This window comes from Crotalus tigris, unplaced genomic scaffold (assembly GCF_016545835.1).
Source record: "Crotalus tigris isolate CLP2741 ecotype Arizona unplaced genomic scaffold, ASM1654583v1 scf7180000023746.1698619, whole genome shotgun sequence".
Taxonomy (NCBI): Eukaryota; Metazoa; Chordata; class Lepidosauria; order Squamata; family Viperidae; genus Crotalus; species Crotalus tigris.
Genome location: NW_024100155.1, coordinates 307,979 through 328,396, shown reverse-complemented (window position 1 = coordinate 328,396; position 20,418 = coordinate 307,979). Strand labels below are relative to the sequence as shown.

The 20,418-nt window shown below is 43.7% G+C and overlaps 1 protein-coding gene across 9 annotated transcripts in view; it reads left to right on the top strand.

Annotated features, from left to right (window-relative positions):
• The window catches only part of DENND1A (DENN domain containing 1A), a 184,795-nt gene that overhangs the window by 78,464 nt on the left and 85,913 nt on the right, over positions 1 to 20,418 (top strand). For all 9 annotated transcript variants that reach the window (XM_039321490.1, XM_039321488.1, XM_039321491.1 and 6 more), the window contains 4 exons: positions 12,479 to 12,548; positions 14,386 to 14,466; positions 16,288 to 16,341; positions 19,739 to 19,849. In XM_039321490.1, the coding sequence (XP_039177424.1) occupies positions 12,479 to 12,548; positions 14,386 to 14,466; positions 16,288 to 16,341; positions 19,739 to 19,849 (316 nt within the window). The remainder of the gene's footprint in view (positions 1 to 12,478; positions 12,549 to 14,385; positions 14,467 to 16,287; positions 16,342 to 19,738; positions 19,850 to 20,418) is intronic.

Below are 20,418 nucleotides of genomic sequence, written 5' to 3'. Positions count from 1 at the left end.
CAAGGTCCCTTCCAGCTCTATTCTATTCTATTCTATTCTATTCTATTCTATTCTATTCTATTCTTTCTAATTATTCTATTCTGTTCTGTCCTATTCTATTGTACATTCTATTTTATATTCTATTCTATTATTTCTAATTATTCTATTCTATTCTATTCTATTCTATTACATATTTTCTATTCTATTCTATTCTATTCTATTCTATTCTATTCTATTCTATTCTATTCTATTCTATTCTATTCTATTCTATTCTATTCTATTCCATATTTTCTATTCCATTCCATTCCATTCCATTCCATTCCATATTTTCTATTCTATTCTATTCTATTCTATTCTATTCTATTCTATTCTATTCTATTCTATTCTATTCTATTCTATTCTATTCTATTCTGTGTTCTGTTCTGTTCTGTTCTGTTCTCCAGCATTGGGGGCCCAGTGTTAATTCTCCTTCTCCCTCACCCTGTAATGAAGCCGGATTCAACCTTGTGAGCCAAGTGGAGTCCCCCACATTATGGTCTCATGTTTCAAGATACCAGGGTCTCTTCTGTGGCAGACATGCCAGTATCTCATCAATTTGCATAATTGTTGCTATGGTGATGTGTGTGTGTGTGTGTGTGTGTGTGTGTGTGTGTGTGTGTGTGCCTTAAGCTTGCAAGTGTGAAAATGTCTCCCTGTAATGGGCAGACGGTCTACAAGGACAGAACAGGGAATTAACAAGAAGCTTAGCAGGGAAAGATATTATCCTGCGTTGGGAACAAGGCTGCTTGAGACTTTATAAGCAAAGGAAAATAGTAGATGTTGGTCTCTTTTTCCCTCAAATCCCAAGCCTGGAGAGGCAAACGTGGGAAAAAGATTTTCCAGAACTATTTGGTAGAGTGAAGAAGAATTCCTACTGTTTTTCTATGAGAGGATTTGGACCCCAGAGGAGGCTTCAGCTGGGAGATGTTTAGAGTAAGCCTGTTGCTCTAGACCTTCTCTGTGCTTCAGCCAACTTGTCATCCCTTAAAACTATTGAATTGCCTCCATCTAGATGCCTTTTAGAAGATGAAATACGAATGCAGGTAGTCCTGTAGTAGAGCTGAATAAATGAGCGCATCAGATTCTTCTTCTTCTTCTTCTTCTTCTTCTTCTTCTTCTTCTTCTTCTTCTTCTTCTTCTTCTTCTTCTTCTTCTTCTTCTTCTTCTTCTTCTTCTTCTTCTTCTTCTTCTTCTTCTTCTCCCTTTCCACTATTCCTCCTCCTCCTCCTCCTCCTCCTCCTCCTCCTCCTCTTCTTCTTCTTCTTCTTCTTCTTCTTCTTCTTCTTCTTCTTCTTCTTCTTCTTCTTCTTCTTCTCCTTCTCCTTCTCCTTCTCCTCATTCTCATTCTCATTCTCATTCTCCCTTTCCACTATTCCTCTTCCTCCTCTTCTCCTTATCCTCCTTCTTCTCCTCCTCCTAATCTCCATTCTCCTCTTCCTCCTCCTCCTCTTCCCCCCTTTCTACTATTTCTCTTCCTCCTCCTTATCTCTTCTCTTCCTCCTCCTCCTCCTCCTCCTCATCCCTTTCTACTATTCCTCCTCCATCTCCATCCTCCTCCTCCAGCAAAATGGATAACCTGACGCTGCTCCTCCACTCGCCCAGTTCAGAGGCTGCCTCCCTCTCCCACCCCTGTCCCACCTCTCCCACCCAACTCCTGCTTGCCCCTGACCTTGGGAGCTCACTGCTCTTGGGAAGAGAGCCGCAGTGATTGAGGAGATCTGGTGCCTCTGTCTCTCTGCCATTCTAATGAGTCTTTTAAAAGCAAAAAGGGAAATCAAAGGCATGTTCACGGTGGAATCTTCGCATTTCAAAGGGAAGGATATTTATTATACAAACTTCCAACTCATTAAGCCTGTCTTGATGTGAGAAGAAACAGCTGTTTCAGCTTTGGGGTGTGTGGAGGGAGAATTTTTTTGTCCCCCCCCCCCTCTTTCAAAGATGAGAAGGGATCATCTGATATTTAAATTGTGTTTCTCCAGGAACCGTGTGGCAAGCCTTCCAGGTATTTTACTTCTGTTCGGCTTGTGTTGTGCAAATTAAAAAGTCAGAAAGGGTTTCCCACCACAAAGCGGCACAGTCTGAGGCTTACACACACACACACACACACACACACACACACACACACACACACACACGCCTTGGGTGAGCCCCTCAAGGAGCCTTCACATTGTGTACTTCTTCACACACCAGTGGGGAATAGCATTAAAGCAGGAGGAATATTCATATATGCACGAGAGGAAATACACGGCCGGCATTTTCAATGATATGTTTTGTTCTTGGGCACACCCTTCTGTCTTCCGTCCTAGCGACATTTTGGCAAGTGGTTCTTGACCCAGGGTTGAACATTCAAGGATATCCATCCATCATTTCACACACACACACACACACACACACACACACACACGCATACACAAACACCCTTGTACATCTCTGTAGCGTCAATAGATGGTTTATATCAGGGGTCCCCAACTTTAAGACTTGTGGACTTCAATTCCCAGAATTCCTCAGCCAGCCATGGTTTATATGATCCCTGGTTTATATAATAGTAGAAAAAGTGCAGAGAAGAGCAACAAAGATGATCAGGGGACCGGAAGCTAAAATATATGAAGAACGGCTGCAGGAACTAGGCATGGCTAGTCTAGTGGACCAAGGGAGACATGATAGCAGCCTTCCATTATTTGAGGGGCTCTCTTTAGAAGGCCAGATCCTAAAGTTGAAACTCAAATACTTTGGCCACCTAATGAGAAGGAAGGACTCACTGGAGAAGGGCCTGATGCTGGGAAAGATGAAGGGCAAGAGAAGAAGGGGACGACAGAGAAGGAGGTGGCTGGATGGAGTCACGGAAGCAGTAGGTGTGAACTTAAATGGACTCCAGAAGATGGTAGAGGACAGGAAGACCTGGAGGAACGTTGTCCATGGGGTCACGATGGGTCGGACACGACTTCACAGTTAACAACAACACAGAGAGGAGGGGGGGGTCCACCTATTTTCCAAAGCACCTGAAGGCCAGACAAGGAACGACGGATGGAAACGGATCAAGGAGAGAGTCAATCTAGAAATGAGAAATTTTCTGACAGTGAGAACAATCAACCAACAGAACAGGAGTTGCCTTCAGAGGTTGTGGGAGTTTCATCCCTGGAAACACCACTGGACCTCCCTCTGTCAGAAATGGTGTACGTAGGGTCTCCTGCCTGGACGAGAGTTGGACTAGATGACCTCCAAGGACCCTGCCAACTCTGTTGTTCTGATTGTAATAGCCCAGTCAAGAAACCGCCAAAGAGCCATCAGTAAACAGCCCAACTAAAGAAGGTCTAAGACCACCACCCCCACCCCCACCCAGACAGGCAAGACCCCAGACTATAAACTGATAGCAAACAGCACTCCCTTCTAGCACTGATGATGTTATCCAGTTGGGTCATGAAACGTCTGCAAGAAAAGAAGCAAGCTCAGAGAGCACCGAGGACCCCACAGTCCTCCTCCTCCCTGCAAACTCCACTCCCTTCTAGCACTGACGATGTTACCTAGTTGGGTAATGAAACATCTGCAAGAAAAGAAGCCAGCTGAGGGAGCACCAGGGACCCCTCACGGTTTATATGAATGTGGAGATCGGCTTTAGGTTCATCCGGCCAAGAATTTTGGAGGTCACCCTAGAGGTTCTTCAACGCAATTTCCTCCCTTTCTTTCTTCGTTACTTGGATTCCTTTAGAACGAGGCAGCGCATTTTGCAGCTGAAAAGTCTCTCTCAGTTTCCAGTGAGTGTGTCTACCCTTAAAACCTGTTTCTCTCCAGCATTGTTGATAATCATGATCACTCTGTAATTATCCTCTGGGATCTTCTCCACGTCTATTGGAGCACCTGAAGAATGGCCTATGGTTGAGTTGTTTTCTTTCCCTTCTTGACTCTCAGATTGGACAAAGCTTGATCCTTCTTGGTTGATCAGAGAGGGCATATTCAATTCCATTCCATTCCATTCCCTATTCTATTCCACATTCCATATTTTATTCTATTCTATTCCATATTTTATTCTATTCTATTCCATATTCTATTCTATTCTATTCTATTCTACTCTACTCTACTCTACTCTACTCTACTCTACTCTATTGTACTCTACTCTACTCTACTCTACTCTACTCTACTCTACTCCACTCCACTCCACTCCACTCCATTCCCTATTCTATTCCATATTCCATATTTTCTTCTATTCTATTCCATATTCTATTCTATTCTATCCCATCCCATCCCATCCCTTGAAGCAGGGTTGCCACCCTTCTGTTCTCCAGCAGGGTTTTCGTGTTTCAGACTGAGGCAACCAGAATCAGTCCAACATCTGTTGTACTAGGACATGTGCGATGGGCCATAGGCTGGACCTGATCCGCCTTTGAAATCAATGCTTTGCTCACAACCTCAGGCTCCAGCATGGAAGGAGAATGGATCCATCCTATTCCCTTATCACTGAAGGGGGGAAATGCAATAATAATAATAATAATAATACCATTGGCATTGACAGATTCGCTATTAGTCAATTGCAAAAGGCGGCCTTACTAGGAACTGCTTCCATCCTGCGACGATATCTGTAATACCATCAAACATCCACATCTGCCTATCCCAGGTCCTGGGTAAGGACTCGATAGGTAGACAAAATGCCAGATCCAGTCTGAACATCTGGCTGACTGTGCGATGATCCATAATAATAATAATAATATTCTGCCTTCCTTGAAATCCAAAGCAGCTGTTTCATTTCTCAGTGAAACATTCCCGCAATGAACTCTGACTCAGTTTAAACTTTTGAGGACAATGACCTCTTGTTGATCAGGCCAGAGGCCCATCCAAGGGTAGCCTTTGGTCTCTGGCTGTGGTCAGTCTGAGGCTGCTGTGTGTGTGTGTGTGTGTGTGGGCACAGAGGTGATTGACACCCCTGTTTTCCTGCAGATCTGATTTCCAGAGGAAGATGGAGGGATTCTATTTGTATGTTAGGTCTCTTAACATCCAGGTTAAGCCACCATCGCAAGTACCTTTCCGGCCTCCACCATGTTGTCCAGGCAGCTCCCTGCTTTGGCTGCAAGGATCTCTGTGCTGCTGGGGTGTGTGTGTGTGTGTGCGTGTGCGCGCTTGTGTTGTGCTAGTCCGGATTAGCTTGTTGTGTCCGCCCAGTCTGCGTATTAGCCAGGAGGAACACATCTGGCGACGAGTGCTTATCTCCTCTGAGAGGGCTCTATGGTTTGTCGACCCCGGGACACCCCGACATGCTGATCTCTCCTCGGCTTCTGAGCTTCCGTATCTGATTTGCAAGCACTTAAAGGCGGCTTTTTAATTTGCAGTTGTGGGTGGATTTTAAGCAGCATTTCCACTTAGGCCTTGGAGACCGATCAAGCATCGCTTCCAGCACTGTAGCCTCTTCCTCCTCCTTCCTCCCTCTTCCTCTTCTTCCTCCTCCCTCTTCTTCCTTCCTCCTTCTTCTTCCCCTCCTCCCCTCTTTTCCTCCCTCCTTCCTCCTTCGTCCTGCTCCTCCTCCCTCTTCCTTCCTCTTCCTTCCTCTTCCCCCCTCCTCCCTCTTCCTCCTTCCTCCTCCCTCTTCTTCCTTCTTCCCCTCCCCTCTTTTCCTTCCTTTTTTCTCCTCCCTCTTCCTCCCCCCTCCTCCCTCTTCCTCCTTCCTCCTTCCTCCCTTCTTCCCCTCCCCCTCCCCTCTTTTCCTTCCTTTTTTCTCCTCCCTCTTCCTCCCCCCTCCTCCCTCTTCCTCCTTCCTTCTTCCTCCTTCTTCGTCCTCTCCTCCCCTCTTTTCCTCCCTCCTTCCTCCGTCCTGCTCCTCCTCCCTCTTCTTCTTTCTTCTTCTCCTCCCCCTCCCCTCTTTTCCTTCCTTTTTCCTCCTCCTCCTCCCTCTTCCTTCCTCTTCCCATCCTCCTCCTCCCTCTTCTTCCTTCTTCCCCTCCCCTCTTTTCCTTCCTTTTTTCTCCTCCCTCTTCCTCCCCCCTCTTCCTCCTTCCTCCCTTCTTCCCCTCCCCCTCCCCCTTTTCCTTCCTTTTTCCTCCTCGCTCTTCCTTCCTCTTCCTCCCCCTCCTCCTCCCTCTTCCTCCTTCCTCCTCCCTCTTCCTTCTTCTTCCCCTCCCCCTCCCCTCTTTCCCTTTTTCCCTCCTGCTCCTCCTCTCTCTTCCTCCTTCCTTCTTCCTCCTTCCTCCTGCTCTTCTTCCTTCCTCCTTCTCCTCCCTCTTCCTTCCTCTTCCTGCCCCCTCCTCCTCCCTTTTCCTCCTTCCTCCTTCTTCCTGCTCCTCCTCCACCCTCTTCTTCCTTCCTCCCCTCCTCCCCCCCTCTTTTTCTCCTTCCTCCTCTTTCCTCCTCCTCCTTCTTCCTCCTTCCCCTCCCCCCATAATTGGCCAGTCCAATTACTTAACCCCAAAAAAAATATATATCACAAAGCAAAGCGTAGGGAATTATTTGGCGTTTTCAGCTTGAAAAAGTCCTTTGCGGAAGGACAATTTAAAATGCTTCCCCCGTATTTATGACCCAGAAAGTTTTGCTTGGAACTTTTTCTATTCTTTTCCTCTTTGAAACGGGGCTTGCTTGCCCATTCCCGTTGGCTTCCAAAGCTCCCCTAACGACTGCCTGGGGGTAATGATAAAAATTATATTAATCTCACTGAATGTAAGCTGGAGTCACTTTGAAGGCCCTTGCTCAATTTACGCCCTTTTGCAGTGGCGGAAGCATACATTTCGTCCTCTTTCTTTCTTTCTTTTTTCCCCTCGGGGGTCAGACTAGATGCCCTGCGTCACCCCGTCGCCGTTGCTTTTTTGCCAGTTGCCAGTGTGAGCGCAGGGCTTCGATCAAGATTGCAGAACACGAGACAGGAAAGGAGAGCAGAGTTGATTCAGTTCCACCTCGGTTCAGTTGTCAGTATGGGAATAAAATGGCCCAGTGATACTAATGTAGCTCAATTCTCCTTGCACCAGGGAAGATGTAGTTCCAATTAGACTCCTACAGGTCACAAGGACTTAACACCCACGCTACCCCTCACCCACCCACCCATGGTAGCAATTAAAAAAAAAATTAACTCCACAAGGATTGCACTGCAAATCTTAGAGCACTACTGCTAGGAGACGCTTAAATGGATTAAGAGGTATGGTGTGTTATGCAAACCCCTTAACCCAATTAATTAATGCAGACCACAGATCCTAAGGGGGGGGGGCTGGAGCCCCCCCAAGAGTCACAATAATTGGCCAACAGGATGGTCACCACCAGCTTCTACAGCAGGACAATCCCTCAAGGGGAATGGACCCGCGCTGTCCTGTAGGCAGCAGATAAAATATATTTAGCAATAATGATGATGATGATAATAGTAATAATAATAGTAATAGTAGCAATAATAGTAGTAGTAATAATAATAATAATATAATAAAATTGGAAGGGACCTTGAAGGTCATCTAGTCCAACCCCCTGCTCAGGCAGGAAACCCTATACCATTTCAGACAAATGGCTATCCAGTCTCTTCTTAAAAACTTCCAGCATTGGAGCATCCACGGCTTCTGGAGGCAGGTAGTTCCACTGGTCAATTGCTCTGACTGTCAGGAAGTTTCTCCTTAGTTCTAGGTTGCTTCTCTCCTCGATTAGTAACAGAATAACACAATTATTCTGTTGGAAGGGACCTTGGAGGTCATCTAGTCCAACCCCCTGCTCAGGCAGGAAACCCTACACCATTTCGGACAAATGGCTGTCCAGTCTCTTCTTTTCACGTCCTTCAAGCAGAATTGCTCTTCTTGGGCTGGTTTTTTTTTTTCTTTTCTTTTTTTTTAAATGTTATGGCAGGGCTGTGGGCCATTTCAGTAGGGACTTCCCTTCCTTTGTTTAACCTCTGACCCGTGAAAGCCGGAGTTAATCAAAAGCTCTGGAGGAACCGAGAGGAAGAGGAAGTGCTTGGTTACAAATGAAATATGAGAAAAGCATGGCCCGGCAATCCCCAAGCGGGCTAGTGCTTGCTCGGTCCATCGGCTCCAGGCAGAGGAGGGTGTGAGGCTGATGCCTCCAGCCCCTCCCTGCGTTTTGAAAAGGAGACTCACAGTTCTCCCCTCCCTGTTCTGCTTGCTTCTGCTCCGCTGGCAGAACTCAAACAGAAGAACTTAAAAGAGGAAGGGAAGGGAAGGAAGGAAAGGAAGGACAGAAGGAAGAAGAAGGAAGGAAGGAAGGAAGGAAGGAAGGAAGGAAGGAAGGAAGGAAGGAAGGAAGGAAGGAAGGAAGGAAGGAAGGAAGGAGGCTTTGAAACCCGGGCAAGGAGAGCGAATTCCATCTAGGAATGAAAATGTTATCTAAAGTCACTGTGTGGTGAGTTGGGCAGCTGTGTACATTTGAGGGAGGGAAAGGAAGGAAGGAAGGAAGGAAGGAAGGGAAGGAAAAAGAAGGAAGAAAAAAGACAGGAAGAAAGAAAGAGAAAAGAGGAAGAAAGGAAGGAAGAAAGAAAGAAAAAGAAAGAAAGAAAGAAAGAAAAGGGGAAGGAAGGAAAGGAAGAAAAAGAAGGAAGGAAGGAAAAAGAAAGGAAGAAAGAAAGAGAAAAGAGGAAAAAAGGAAAAAAGAAAGAAAGAAAAGGAGAAGGAAGGAAAGGAAGGAAAAAGAAGGAAGGAAAAAGAAATGAAGAAAAAGAGGGGAAGGAAGGAAGGAAAGGAGAAGGAAGAAGGAAAAGAAAGAAAGAGGAAGGAAGGAAGAAAGAAAAAGAAAAAAGGAAAGAGAAAGGGAAGAAAGGAAGGAGGGAGAGAAGGAAGGAAAAGGAAGAAAGAAAAAGAAAGAAAGAAAGAAAGAAAGAAAGAAAGAAAGAAAGAAAGAAAGAAAGAAAGAAAGAAAGGGATGGAGGGAGGGAGGAAGGCAAAGAGGAAGGAAGGAAGGAAGGAAGGAAGGAAGGAAGGAAGGAAGGAAGGAAGGAAGGAAGGAAGGAAGGAAGGAAGGAAGGAAGGAAGGAAGGAAAAGTCCTACATGTCAGTTGATTGCACCTTGACTAGCTCAAAGCTATGAACCTTCAGCCTCAGAGCAGACCAGGAAGCACACCTTTGGACACAACTCACAAGTCCCCAGTTGAGTTGAAAAGGACCACGGAAGCCCCCCATCTGGAGGAGGCCTCTCCGGTGAGTCCTGTCAGAGCCCAGAGAAGCCAACCCAAAGTCCTTTTCTCCCCCCTCTCCACTTCCCCCCCCCGGGGGGATTTCCCACAGTTGGCCCGAGTCTCCCCCTGTACCTGTTGAAGAGACAACACCTGCCCCGTTTTTCCCCCCCCAGGTGAAAAGACAAACACAAGGCCCTGGAGAGCTCTCCGGCAGTTGCCGCCGTTGGAACCGAGGAAGTCGGTCTGTGGTTGCTTAGCAAAGAGATCCCAGATCCCTAAGCAGGGTTTGGTTTTGACACTTAAAGCCTTAGAGAAAACCAGCGCTTAGATCCGATGAGCTGGCTCGCCAGTTCCTCTCGGCTGCTGGGTTAATAACCTGTCTGAAATGCCAGCATCCCCATTTTTCCAGAAGTTTGAATTAAGGAGAAAGTTCCTAACAGTGAGGACAATTAACCACTGGAACAGCTGGCCTCCATAAATCGTGGGTGCTCCATCACTGGAGGTTTTTAAGAAGAGGCTAGACAGTCACTTGTCTGAGATGGTATAGGTTCTCCTGCTTGGGTTGGGGGGCTGGACTACAAGACCTCCAAGGTCCCTTCCAGCTCCTATTCTATTCTGTTCTGTTCTGTTCTGTTCTATTCTATTCTATTCTATTCTATTCTATTCTATTCTATTCTATTCTATTCTATTCTCTGTCTTCTATTCTATTCTTTATCTTCTATTCTCTATCTTCTATTCTATTCTATTCTATTTTATTCTATTCTCTGTCATCTGTTTTATTCTATATCTTCTATTCTCTATCTTCTATTCTATTCTATTCTATTCTATTCTATTCTATTCTATTCTATTCTATTCTATTCTATTCTATTCTATTCTATTCTATTCCATTCCATTCCATTCCATTCCATTCCATTACTTTCTATTTCTATTTCTATTTCTATTTCTTCTATTCTCTATCTTCTATTCTATTCTATTCTATTCTATTCTATTTATTCTATATCTTCTATTCTCTGTCATCTATTCTATTCTTTATCTTCTATTCTTCTATTCTCTATCTTCTATTCTATTCTATTCTCTATATTCTATTCTATTCTATTCTATTCTATTCTATTCTATTCTATTCTATATTTTCTATTCCGTTCCATTCTATTCCATTCCATTCCATTCCATTCTATTTCTATTTCTATTTCTATTTCTATTTGTTCTATTCTCTATCTTCTATTCTATTCTATTTATTCTATATCTTCTATTCTCTGTCATCTATTCTATTCTATTCTTTATCTTCTATTCTATTCTATTCTATTCTATTCTATTCTATTCTATTCTATTCTATTCTATTCTATTCTATTCTATTCTATTCTATTCTATTCTATTCTATTCTATTCCATTCCATTCCATTCCATTCCATTCCATTCCATTCCATTCTATTTCATATTCTATTCTGTTCTGTTCTATTCTATTCTATTCTTCTGCAGCTGAGGGCTATTCTCTCCCCTCCTGCGCTGCTTCCAGACAATAAAAAAGATAAGTCCAGTTCTTTTTTTCCTGCAACTGGAAAATCTCCTCCTTGATGATTTGTGTCCGTCTTCTTGGAACTGCTGAAAGGACTGTGTTTAGAGGAGGAGGGATATGACATCATCTACCTCCAGTCTACAACACAGTCCTTTCAACAGTTCCAAGAAGATCTCACACCCATTTGCACCACTCAGGTGACCCTGAGGACACTGATAAACCTCCAAGTGGCCTGAATGACTCTCTAAAAGGATGCAAATGACCAGCTGTCTGCAAGGAGGATAAATCCTTCCATTTCCCCACCCTCCAGTCAGAGCTGAAGAAGCTTCTGGGAGGAGAAGCGAAACGTCTTCAGAGGAAAACAGGAAAGTCCAGTGGCCTTTTGAAAAAAGCACCTGTGGGACAACCGTGTCCTGGATGACGGAGAATCTCCAAAGACATTTAGCTTTCCAAGGAGATCTTGACGGCAGCCCTCTCCACCCATTGTATGGTGTATTTGTTGTTTCTGATTTCATTTATCACTCTGGCCCAGCTCTTGGAGCCAAAATATTCTTGTAGCGTCCGAGGCAAGGCCTTTCTCAAGAACCTTTGCCCTTCACCATGCTCCCATTTTCTCTGGGCAAAAAAAAAAACCTAACTTTTTTTGTTTTTATAAAGTTTTATTACTATTTTTAAATAGAATTCAGTAGTGATCATTCAACAAAACGTGTTGTCTGAGCATCTTAATTCACTAATAGAAATTAAATTCCTAATCCGTAAACCTTTTCTCTAACCATTGATAACACAGGTCCCAAGTTTGAAAATATTCTACTTCTTGTTTTTCCATCATCCTTAAAGTACGTCTGACAATTTCCGCACAGTCTAGTATTTTTTTAAAATTATTTCTTCTTATAATAATAATAATAAAGTTGGAAGGGACCTTGGAGGTCACTGAGTCCAACCCCCTGCTCAGGGAGGAAACCCTACACCATTTTGGACAAATGGCTGTCCAGTCTCTTCTTAAAAACTTCCAGTCTTGGAGTATTCACCGCTTCTGGAGGCAGGTTGTTCCACTGGTGAATTTTTCTCACTGTCAGAAAGTTTCTCCTTAGTGCTAGGTTGCTTCTCTCCTTGATTAGTTTCCATCTGTTGCTTCTTCTCCTGCCCTCAGGCACTTTGGAGAATAGCTTGACTCCCTCTTCTTTGGGGCAGCCCCTGAGAGATTGGAACACTGCTATCATGTCCCCCCTTGTCCTTCTCTTTGTTAAACTAGACACACCCAATTCCAGCAACCATTCCTCATATGTTTTAGCCTCCAGTCCCCTAATCATCTTTGTTGCTCTTCTCTGTACTCTTTCTAGAGTCTCAACATCTTTTTTACATCGCGGTGACCAAAACTGGACGCAGGATTCGAAGTGTGGCGTCACCAAGGCGTTGTAAAGCGGTATTAACACTTCACGTGATCTTGATTCTATCCCTCTGTTCATGCAGCCTAGCACTGTGTTGGCTTTTTTGGCAGCTGCAGCACACGGATGGCTCATCTTTAAGGGATTGTCCATTAGGACTCCGAGGTCCCTCTCACAGTTACTTCCTTCTTCCAGTATTGTGCAAATATAACTCTTGCCGCCGTTATCACATGGAAAATCAAATACGTACTTTGCTTATCAAGTTTTTCTGGCATTATAGCTAGTAAAAAGACATCAGAAGTCTGCATCCACAATTGATATATTCTGATTTTATCTCAGGGATCAGAAGCGTACAAGGAATGGTGAGATGCTGACATCTCCACAAGCTTGATCTTTCTCTACACCTTTTGCAGAAGAAATGTCTTTTTTTTTTCCCCCTGTAACGTTAATGTGCAAACTTGTGCTTTCCTTTCCTTTTTCTGTTTAGTTATCTCCCATGGTTTGAAGTCTTTTATAAACTGCTGAATATTCTGGCAGACTACACAGTGAAGGGCCAGGTAAATATACTTCTGTGTTTGTGTGTGACTTCTTGTTTGTCTTGTGGGTTTGAAGAGGTGCGTATAGTAGTGGCCAACATTGTGGAAACCTTTTGGGAAAAGTGTACAGTAGAGATGCCAGCTTTGGTTAAGTTTCCACCCATTTTTCTAATAGCTTTGTTCACTTAATAATACTATTTTACATTGCTTTCTGGGCAACCAGTCAACTCTTTGCACCATGACTTTAATTTTATTACATTTTACAAGCTCACTCAATGAAAGAACACCAAAAAAACCCCAACCAACTTGATAGCGATCACATAACACACTGACAAACGTCCTCCTCTCAGCTTCAATACAGGACATCAATAACTGGATCCTACTGTGATCTGATTGGCTCATTGCCAAAACAAGATGACACCTGATTGGCTCTCTAAACACTCATGCTCATTGGCTACAATCTGATGAAGGAGAGCTACCTGAGATCAACCTAAGCAAGTTGTGCTTCCTTTTTCTGGTTATTTGGCTATGCCTTTTCAGAGAATACAGTTCAGATAATTGAACAAACTATGTTTCATTACATTCTTGGTGAAATTATCTTTCTATTGATATATAATTTTATGGTACTACTCCCCCCAAAAAGTGGTGTTACTAGCCATCAAACCTCAAAAATACACTTTCTCCTTTTTTTAAAAAAAATATTTTTTATTGAATAACAAAAATTAAAAACATTGAACATGGTAAATCAGATTTGACATACATCACAGTTCATATTCACAATTAACTACTAATATAAGAAAAAAAAACCCTTTACAATAACATCACTCTAATCTCAATCTTAACTTATCTCATTACAATGACTACCATATTTCCCCCCCCCCCCCCACCATCTATAAAATTTATCCCAAATTTGGTAAAAATCCGTTTCATCCTGATTTTTGAGTCTCTTAGTTAACCTATCTAAATTCTGCGCAGTGCATAATTTTTATGAATTAAGATTTCCTCACTTGGTATAGCCGTAGCTTTCCAATTTTAAAAATACACTTTTCCCAAAAGGTTTCCACACTTTTGGCTACTATTGTATGTTTGAGTGAGACCCATTGTGTGTATGTCTTTAACACTTTATCGTTCGACAACTCCAGAAGCGAGCCAAGTCATCTTTGATTCAGCTTTTGAAGACAAATCTAGATTATTTCACTAGAACACGTTTTGTTAAAATAAGAAGACAGGCCACAACAGTTGAACTTACAACAGAGTTCACTTAGGAAGTGTTCAAGTTACAACAGCACTGAAAAAAAGTGCCTTTTGACCGTTTTTCACACTTACGACCTTTGCATGGTCATGTGACCAAAAATATTCAGATGCTTGGCCACTGACTTGTACTTATGCCAGTTTGCAGTGTCCTGGGGTCACGTGATCCTGTTTTGCGACCTTCTGACAAGCAAAGTCAATGGGGGAAGCCGGATTCACTTAATGACTAGGTTACTGACTTAACAACCTGCAGTGATTCACTTAGTGACTTAGTGTCGAGAAATGGGGCAAAACTCACTTAACAGATGTTTCGCTTAGCAAACATCAATTTGCAACGTCTGTCAGAAGAGACCACGTTGGTCCCGGCTGTGGCCTTCAATAGATTGACAGGCGGCCATTTTCCCAGTGGGGGAGGGGAAAATAAGGGTTCCTTTGTTGACAGAAGTAAGGCGGATCGCTTTCTCGCCCCTTGATGAGGTGGACACAAGGAAAACCCAAGATATGTTTTGGCCTCTCGTTAACAAGAGACAGAAGGAGATAGATGTTCTTCTCCCAATGAACGTAACCACCTCGGAAAGACCACCTCGTTGTTTCTTCTTTGTTTTAGGAGAGCCAAAAATGTGAACTTCTGCAGACACTTTACAAACTACCAATTCCTGAGCCGGCTTCTTCGGTTCATCTCAGTGTGGTAAGCGTTCCTAAAAATGGGAAAAGTCTGGAGGGTTTTTTTGGTCTGGAGAAGGTCTTCGGTCACTGTCTTGGGGGCTCCACAGAAGTCCCAGGAGCAGAGATGACCTTTCCCCGTTCTTTTTTTTTTCCTCCAATATTTAATTAATTTTTTTATAGTCACAAATGCTTAATATTTTATCAGCAACATCTTGTCTGGGTTCCAATATTTAACTTACTAATACATATTAAGATCCTTTCTCTCTACCTTGTTTTTTCTAGCCATTGATAAAAAGTATCCCATGTTCTAAAGCTGGGGTCTTCAAACCTGGCCCTTTGATGACTTGTGGACCTCAACTCCCAGAATTCCTCAGCCAGCATGGACCAAATAAGCTAGGGGTCTTCAAACTTGGCCCTTTGATGATTTGTGGACTTCAACTCCCAGAATTCCTCAGCCAGCATGGTCCATATAAGCCAGGGGTCTTCAAACTTGGCCCTTTTATGACTTGTGGACTTCAACTCCCAGAATTCCTCAACCAGCATGGACCAAATAAACCAGGGGTCTTCAAACTTGGCCCTTTTATGACTTGTGGACTTCAACTCCCAGAATTCCTCAGCCAGCAGGAGTCCACAAGTCATAAAAGGGCCAAGTTTGAAGACCCCTGTCTTAAATCTAAGAAACAAAATGGAGGCTGGCTGAGGAATTCTGGGAGTTGAAGTCCACAAGTCATAAAAGGGCCAAGTTTGAAGACCCCTGTCCTAAAGTATACTGAGTCTTCTTTCTCTTTCATTTTCAGTGTCAATCTGTCCATTTCTGCACAGTCTAAAAATGTTCTTAATTATCTCTTCCTCCGCTGGTAATTCTTCATCTTTCCAATGTTGAGCACGTACAATTCTCGCTGCAATGAACAACCTAGAACTAAGGAGAAACTTCCTGACAGTGAGAACAATTAATCAGTGGAACAGCTTGCCTCCAGAAGCAGTAAATGCTCCAACACTGGAAGTTTTTAAGAAGAGACTGGACAGCCATTTGTCCGAAATAGCGTAGGGTTTCCTGCCCGAGCAGGGGGTTGGACTAGATGACCTCCAAGGTCCCTTCCAACTTTACTACTATTACTATTACATGTAACATTAAATATATACACATTCCTTCTCATAATTTCCTACCATTGTGCCTAATGAAAATAATTCTGGCTTAAAATCCATGTATTTTTTTTTTTAGTTGTTTTCTCTAACCATCTATGTATTCTTGACCAAAATCCTTGGGCTTTAGGACATGTCCACCAAAGATGATAATATGTGCCTGGTTTTTGTCTACATAATCCAACAATTACCAGACATATTTTTAAACATTTTCTCACAGGTGTTAAGTGCCATCTGTAAAACATTTTATATGGGTTTTCTTGGTAAGCTACCGCCTTTGTTATTTTAGAATTTCTTTCCCAAAACCTTTCCCCATTCCTAACCACCACATTGGCTTAAGATAAGCCAAGAGCGATCTTTTCCTGGAATCTCCATGAATAGGAAAGAACATTAAACCTACTTACCTGATAACAAATCCATATCTTGTGTTTAGCATCACTGCATTTTGGATTGTCGAGTTGCGTTCCGTTGTGTTTATGGCATCAGTGGTGTATGCTGAAGTTCTTTTTTTCTTTTTCAAGCAGTAGATCAGTGCTCCTCAACCCTGGCAATTTGTGGACGGCAACTGGGTGGGCCTTCTGGGGCTTGCTGTCCACATGTCTTCAAGTTATCAAGTTTGTGAATCTCTGCAGTACCGCATAAATATGTCAAAATAAATGGAAATGTTTTTTTTCTTTCTCTCTCCGCCCTACCCCGTCAGCACTCTTACTTTACGGTGCCCGACCCCAGGGACCTTCCCAGCATCCCCGAAAATGTAAGTTTCTGCTGTGGGAAAATTAAAGATTTGTGGAAATGCTTGTAGATCAGAATAGAAGGCTTGCTTGCCAATTTTAGTCTGGATCCCAAGAGTTTGGGGTAGAGTAGAGTAGAGTAGTATGGAGTGGAGTGGAGTGGAGTGGAGCGGAGAGTGGAGTGGAATGGAATGGAATGATAAGAAATTAGAATAGAATAGAATAGAATAGAATAGAATAGAATAGAATAGAATAGAATAGAATAGAATAGAATAGAAAATATGGAATCAAGTAAAATGGAACAGAACAGAACAGAATAGAATAGAGCTGGAAGGGACCTTGGAGGTCTTCTAGTCCAGCCCCCTACTCAAGCAGGAGGGCCTATACCATATCAGACAGGTGATTGTCCAGTCTCTTTTTAAAAACATCCAGCGATGGAGCACCCACGATTTCTGGGGGTAAGCTGTTCCACCGGTTGATTGTTCTCACTGTCAGGAAGTTTCTCCTTAATTCCAGGTTGCTTCTCTCCTTGATCAGTTTCCAACTGTTGTTTCTCGTCCTTCACTCTGGTGCTTTGGAGAATAGTTCGACCCCCTCTTCCTTGTGGCAGCCCCTCAAATACTGGAATATTGCTATCATGTCACCCCTGTTTCTTCTTTTCTTTAGACTAGCCAAACCCAAATCCTGCAGCCGTTCTTTGTACATTTTGGTCTCCAGGCCTTTGATCATCTTAGTTGCTCTTCTCTGAAATTTTTCCAAACTCTCAACATCTTTTTTGTGATAGGGTGCCCAAAACTGGCTGCAGTATTCCAGGTGTAGTCTTACTAGGGCTTTATAAAGCAGTACTAGTACTTCACGTGATCTTGATTCTGCGCCTCTGTTTATGCAACCCCGGATTGTATTAGCTTTTTTGGCGGCTGCTGCACAACTGCTGGCTCATAGTCAAGTGATCGTTCACCATGACTCCATGGCCCCTCTCACAGTTACTGTCTCCAGTCCAGGTCTCGCCCAATCTGTATTTGTGCCTTTGGTTTTTCTTGCCTAAGTGTAAGACTTTGCTTTCCTCCACAGTTTAGCAACTTAGCATCTGGGTAGCACGAAAATTGCCTTTTTTTTTTTTTGACAGCCCTGCCAAGTTATCTCCATGTGCTGCTGTTGTATCTGTACCACGGTGGCAGGAAGTGGCTACTACTTCTAAACAGTTTCTGTTTAGACACAAATATCTTGCTAATCAGCACAGATGGAGTAGGAACCACGGGGAGGGAGGAACTGCGTGCCAGTTGAACAGGTTTATTTCAACACAAGGTCCATGTTATTCTCCTAGTCCAGGGGTGGGCAACCCAAAACACTCAAAGAGCCACTTGGACCCATTTTCCACCAAAAACAAAACACTGGGAGCTCAAAACCCTTCTGATATCTAAAATGAAGATAACACTGCATATATCCTTTTTTACAGATAGATAGATAGATAATAGATAGATAGATAATAGATAGATCTGATAGATAGATTAGATAGATAGATTAGATAGATAGATAGATAGATAGATAGATAGATAGATAGATAGATCATAAAGGTAAAAAGGGGTATATGCCGTGTTATCTTCACTTTAGATGTCAAAAGAGTCTCTCTCTCTCTCTCTCTCCCTCTCTTTCCCTCTCTCTGTTTCTGCCCTTGGTCTGCCAGTCCTCTTCCCCGACTCACACACTCTCTCTCTCTCTCTCCTCTCCTCTCCTTCTCTTTTCCTTTCTCTCCCTCTCTCTTTCCTCTCCCTCTTTCTTTCTTTCTTTCTTTCTTTCTTTCTTTCTTTCTTTCTTTCTCTCCCTCTCTCTCTTTCTCTCCCCCCCTCTGCCCTCCTCTCTGAACTTCTGCTCACCTGGCAAGCTGGCTTCAAGCTGTTCTCCAACAAGCTCAGGGTAGACAACCTGGGCTCTTTTATGACTCATGGACTTCAACTCCCAGAATTCCTGAGCCAGCATAGCTGGGCTAGCTAGCTCTCTCCTGCCCTTCCTGCTTCCTGCTTCCTGCAGAGACGCAGCCAAGGCAGGAGCCCCGCACAGTAAGCTTTTCAGCTCCTCGGAGAACACGGTGAGTCCACTCTCTTTTTTACATACACACACACACACACACACACACACACACGGAAAGAGAGAGAGAGAGAGAGAGAGAGAGAGAGAGAGAGAGAGAGATGGGGGAAGCGCAAGTGCCTCTCTCTCTCTCTCTCTCTGCAAATGGCGGAGGAGGCTGGGAGCCACATGGGAAGGCTCAAAGAGCCACATGTGGCTTCGGAGCTGCAGGTTGCCAACCTGTGTCCTAGCCCCTTCTACTGGATGATTCTCCCTCTTAGCTGGCCAGTAAGGTTTGAGTTAAACCAACGAGGTGCCATGGAGGGTGTTGGTGCTGCCCATGATCTTCACCCTGGCACTCTTGAGTTCTTATCACCCCTCTGAGCTAATCACTCTGTCTGCCTTGTGGAAGAGAGCGTATTTTTATGAGCAGAAAAGTCTGCAGAAATTTCTAAGAGGAAGATCATAAAATATTGATGGTTTGGGTTGAATTAAGGTTAGACAGATAATTTCCCATGTTGCAAGGCCATTAGCCCATTGTTTAGGCCAGTCTAGAGAAAAGAAGGACGAGGGGGGACATGATAGCAGTATTCCAATATTTTGAGGGGCTGCCACCAAGAAGAGGAAGGGGCCAACTTATTTTCCAAAGCACCAGAAGGCAAGACAAGAAACAACGGATGGAAACTGATCAAGGAGAAATCCTAGCTAGAATGAAGGAGACACTTCCTAACAGAGAGGACAATTAACCAGTGGAACAGCTTGCCACCAGAGATAGTGTGTGCTCCATCACTGGAGGTTTTAAAGAAGAGGATGGATAGCCACTTGTCTGGCATGGTCTACTCTAGAGGTCTTCAAACTTGGCCCTTTTATGACGTGTGGACTTCAACTCCCAGAACTCCTCAACCAGTGTGCCTGGCTGAGGAATTCTGGGAGTTGAAGTCCACAGGTCATAAAAGGGCCAAGTTTGAAGACCCTTGGTCTAGGGCAGGGGTAGGCCACCTTGGCTCTTTTATGACTCATGGACGTCAACTCCCAGAATTCCTGAGCCAACGTGGCTCAGCTTGGAAAGCTCTCTCTTTTCCCTCAGCATGGCTGGCTCAGGAATTCTGGGAGTTGAAGTCCACCAGTCATGAAAGAGCCAAGGTTGCCTACCCCTGGTCTAGGGTTTTCTGCCTGAGCAGGAGGTTGGACTAGAAGACTTCCAAGGTCCCTTCCAACTTTATTCTGATTGATTGATTGATTAAGATTTCTATCCCACCTTAGATGCTAGCTTGAGAGTGACTATTGAGGAGTGTCACAGCTCCCTTGGCTGGAAGACAATTTCCTAACCATCCTTCACTTCTTTTTCTTTCCTAGAGAAATCTGACTGAGTATTTTGTCGCCGTGGATGTCAACAACATGCTGCATTTGTACGCTAGTATGCTATACGAACGCCGCATCCTCATTTGCTGCAGTAAATTGAGCACGGTGAGTTGGAAAAGGCATCCTTTCCTCTGAGTCGCTGCTAGAGATATTAGCAGTGGAGCCTAATGGGCGAATCTAGCCTGGCTAGAAGTGGGCTGAACCTTAACGCTGAACCTCAACTTTTCACTTTTTCATAATATTATAAATTAGCCATTTCTATAAGAGCAAATCAAGGCAGTCAGTCGAACCCAAAATCAACATTTCATTTCCCCCCCCCACCTCGAGCACAAAGTCCAGAAACGGTTTCCAAGTAGAAATGAAAGCACTTGTATCTTTTTCTTTAATCAAAGGGGTCAATTTAGCCATCTCCGCTAACTTTTCTTTCTTGGTGTCATCGCTTCGGGAATAACGTTCATAGCGGTCTGTTGTTTTTGTACGCCGCATGATGGCTAGATTACCGTAGTTTCCAGCGTATAAGGACGTATAAGACGACCCCCAACTTCGGCGCCGATTTCCATGCCTAGAAAGTCATCTTATACGCTGGAAACTACCGTTATTTCCGGTGTACAAGGCGACTGGGCGTATAAGATGACCCCCGACTTCGGCGCCAATTTCCATGCCTAGAAAGTCGT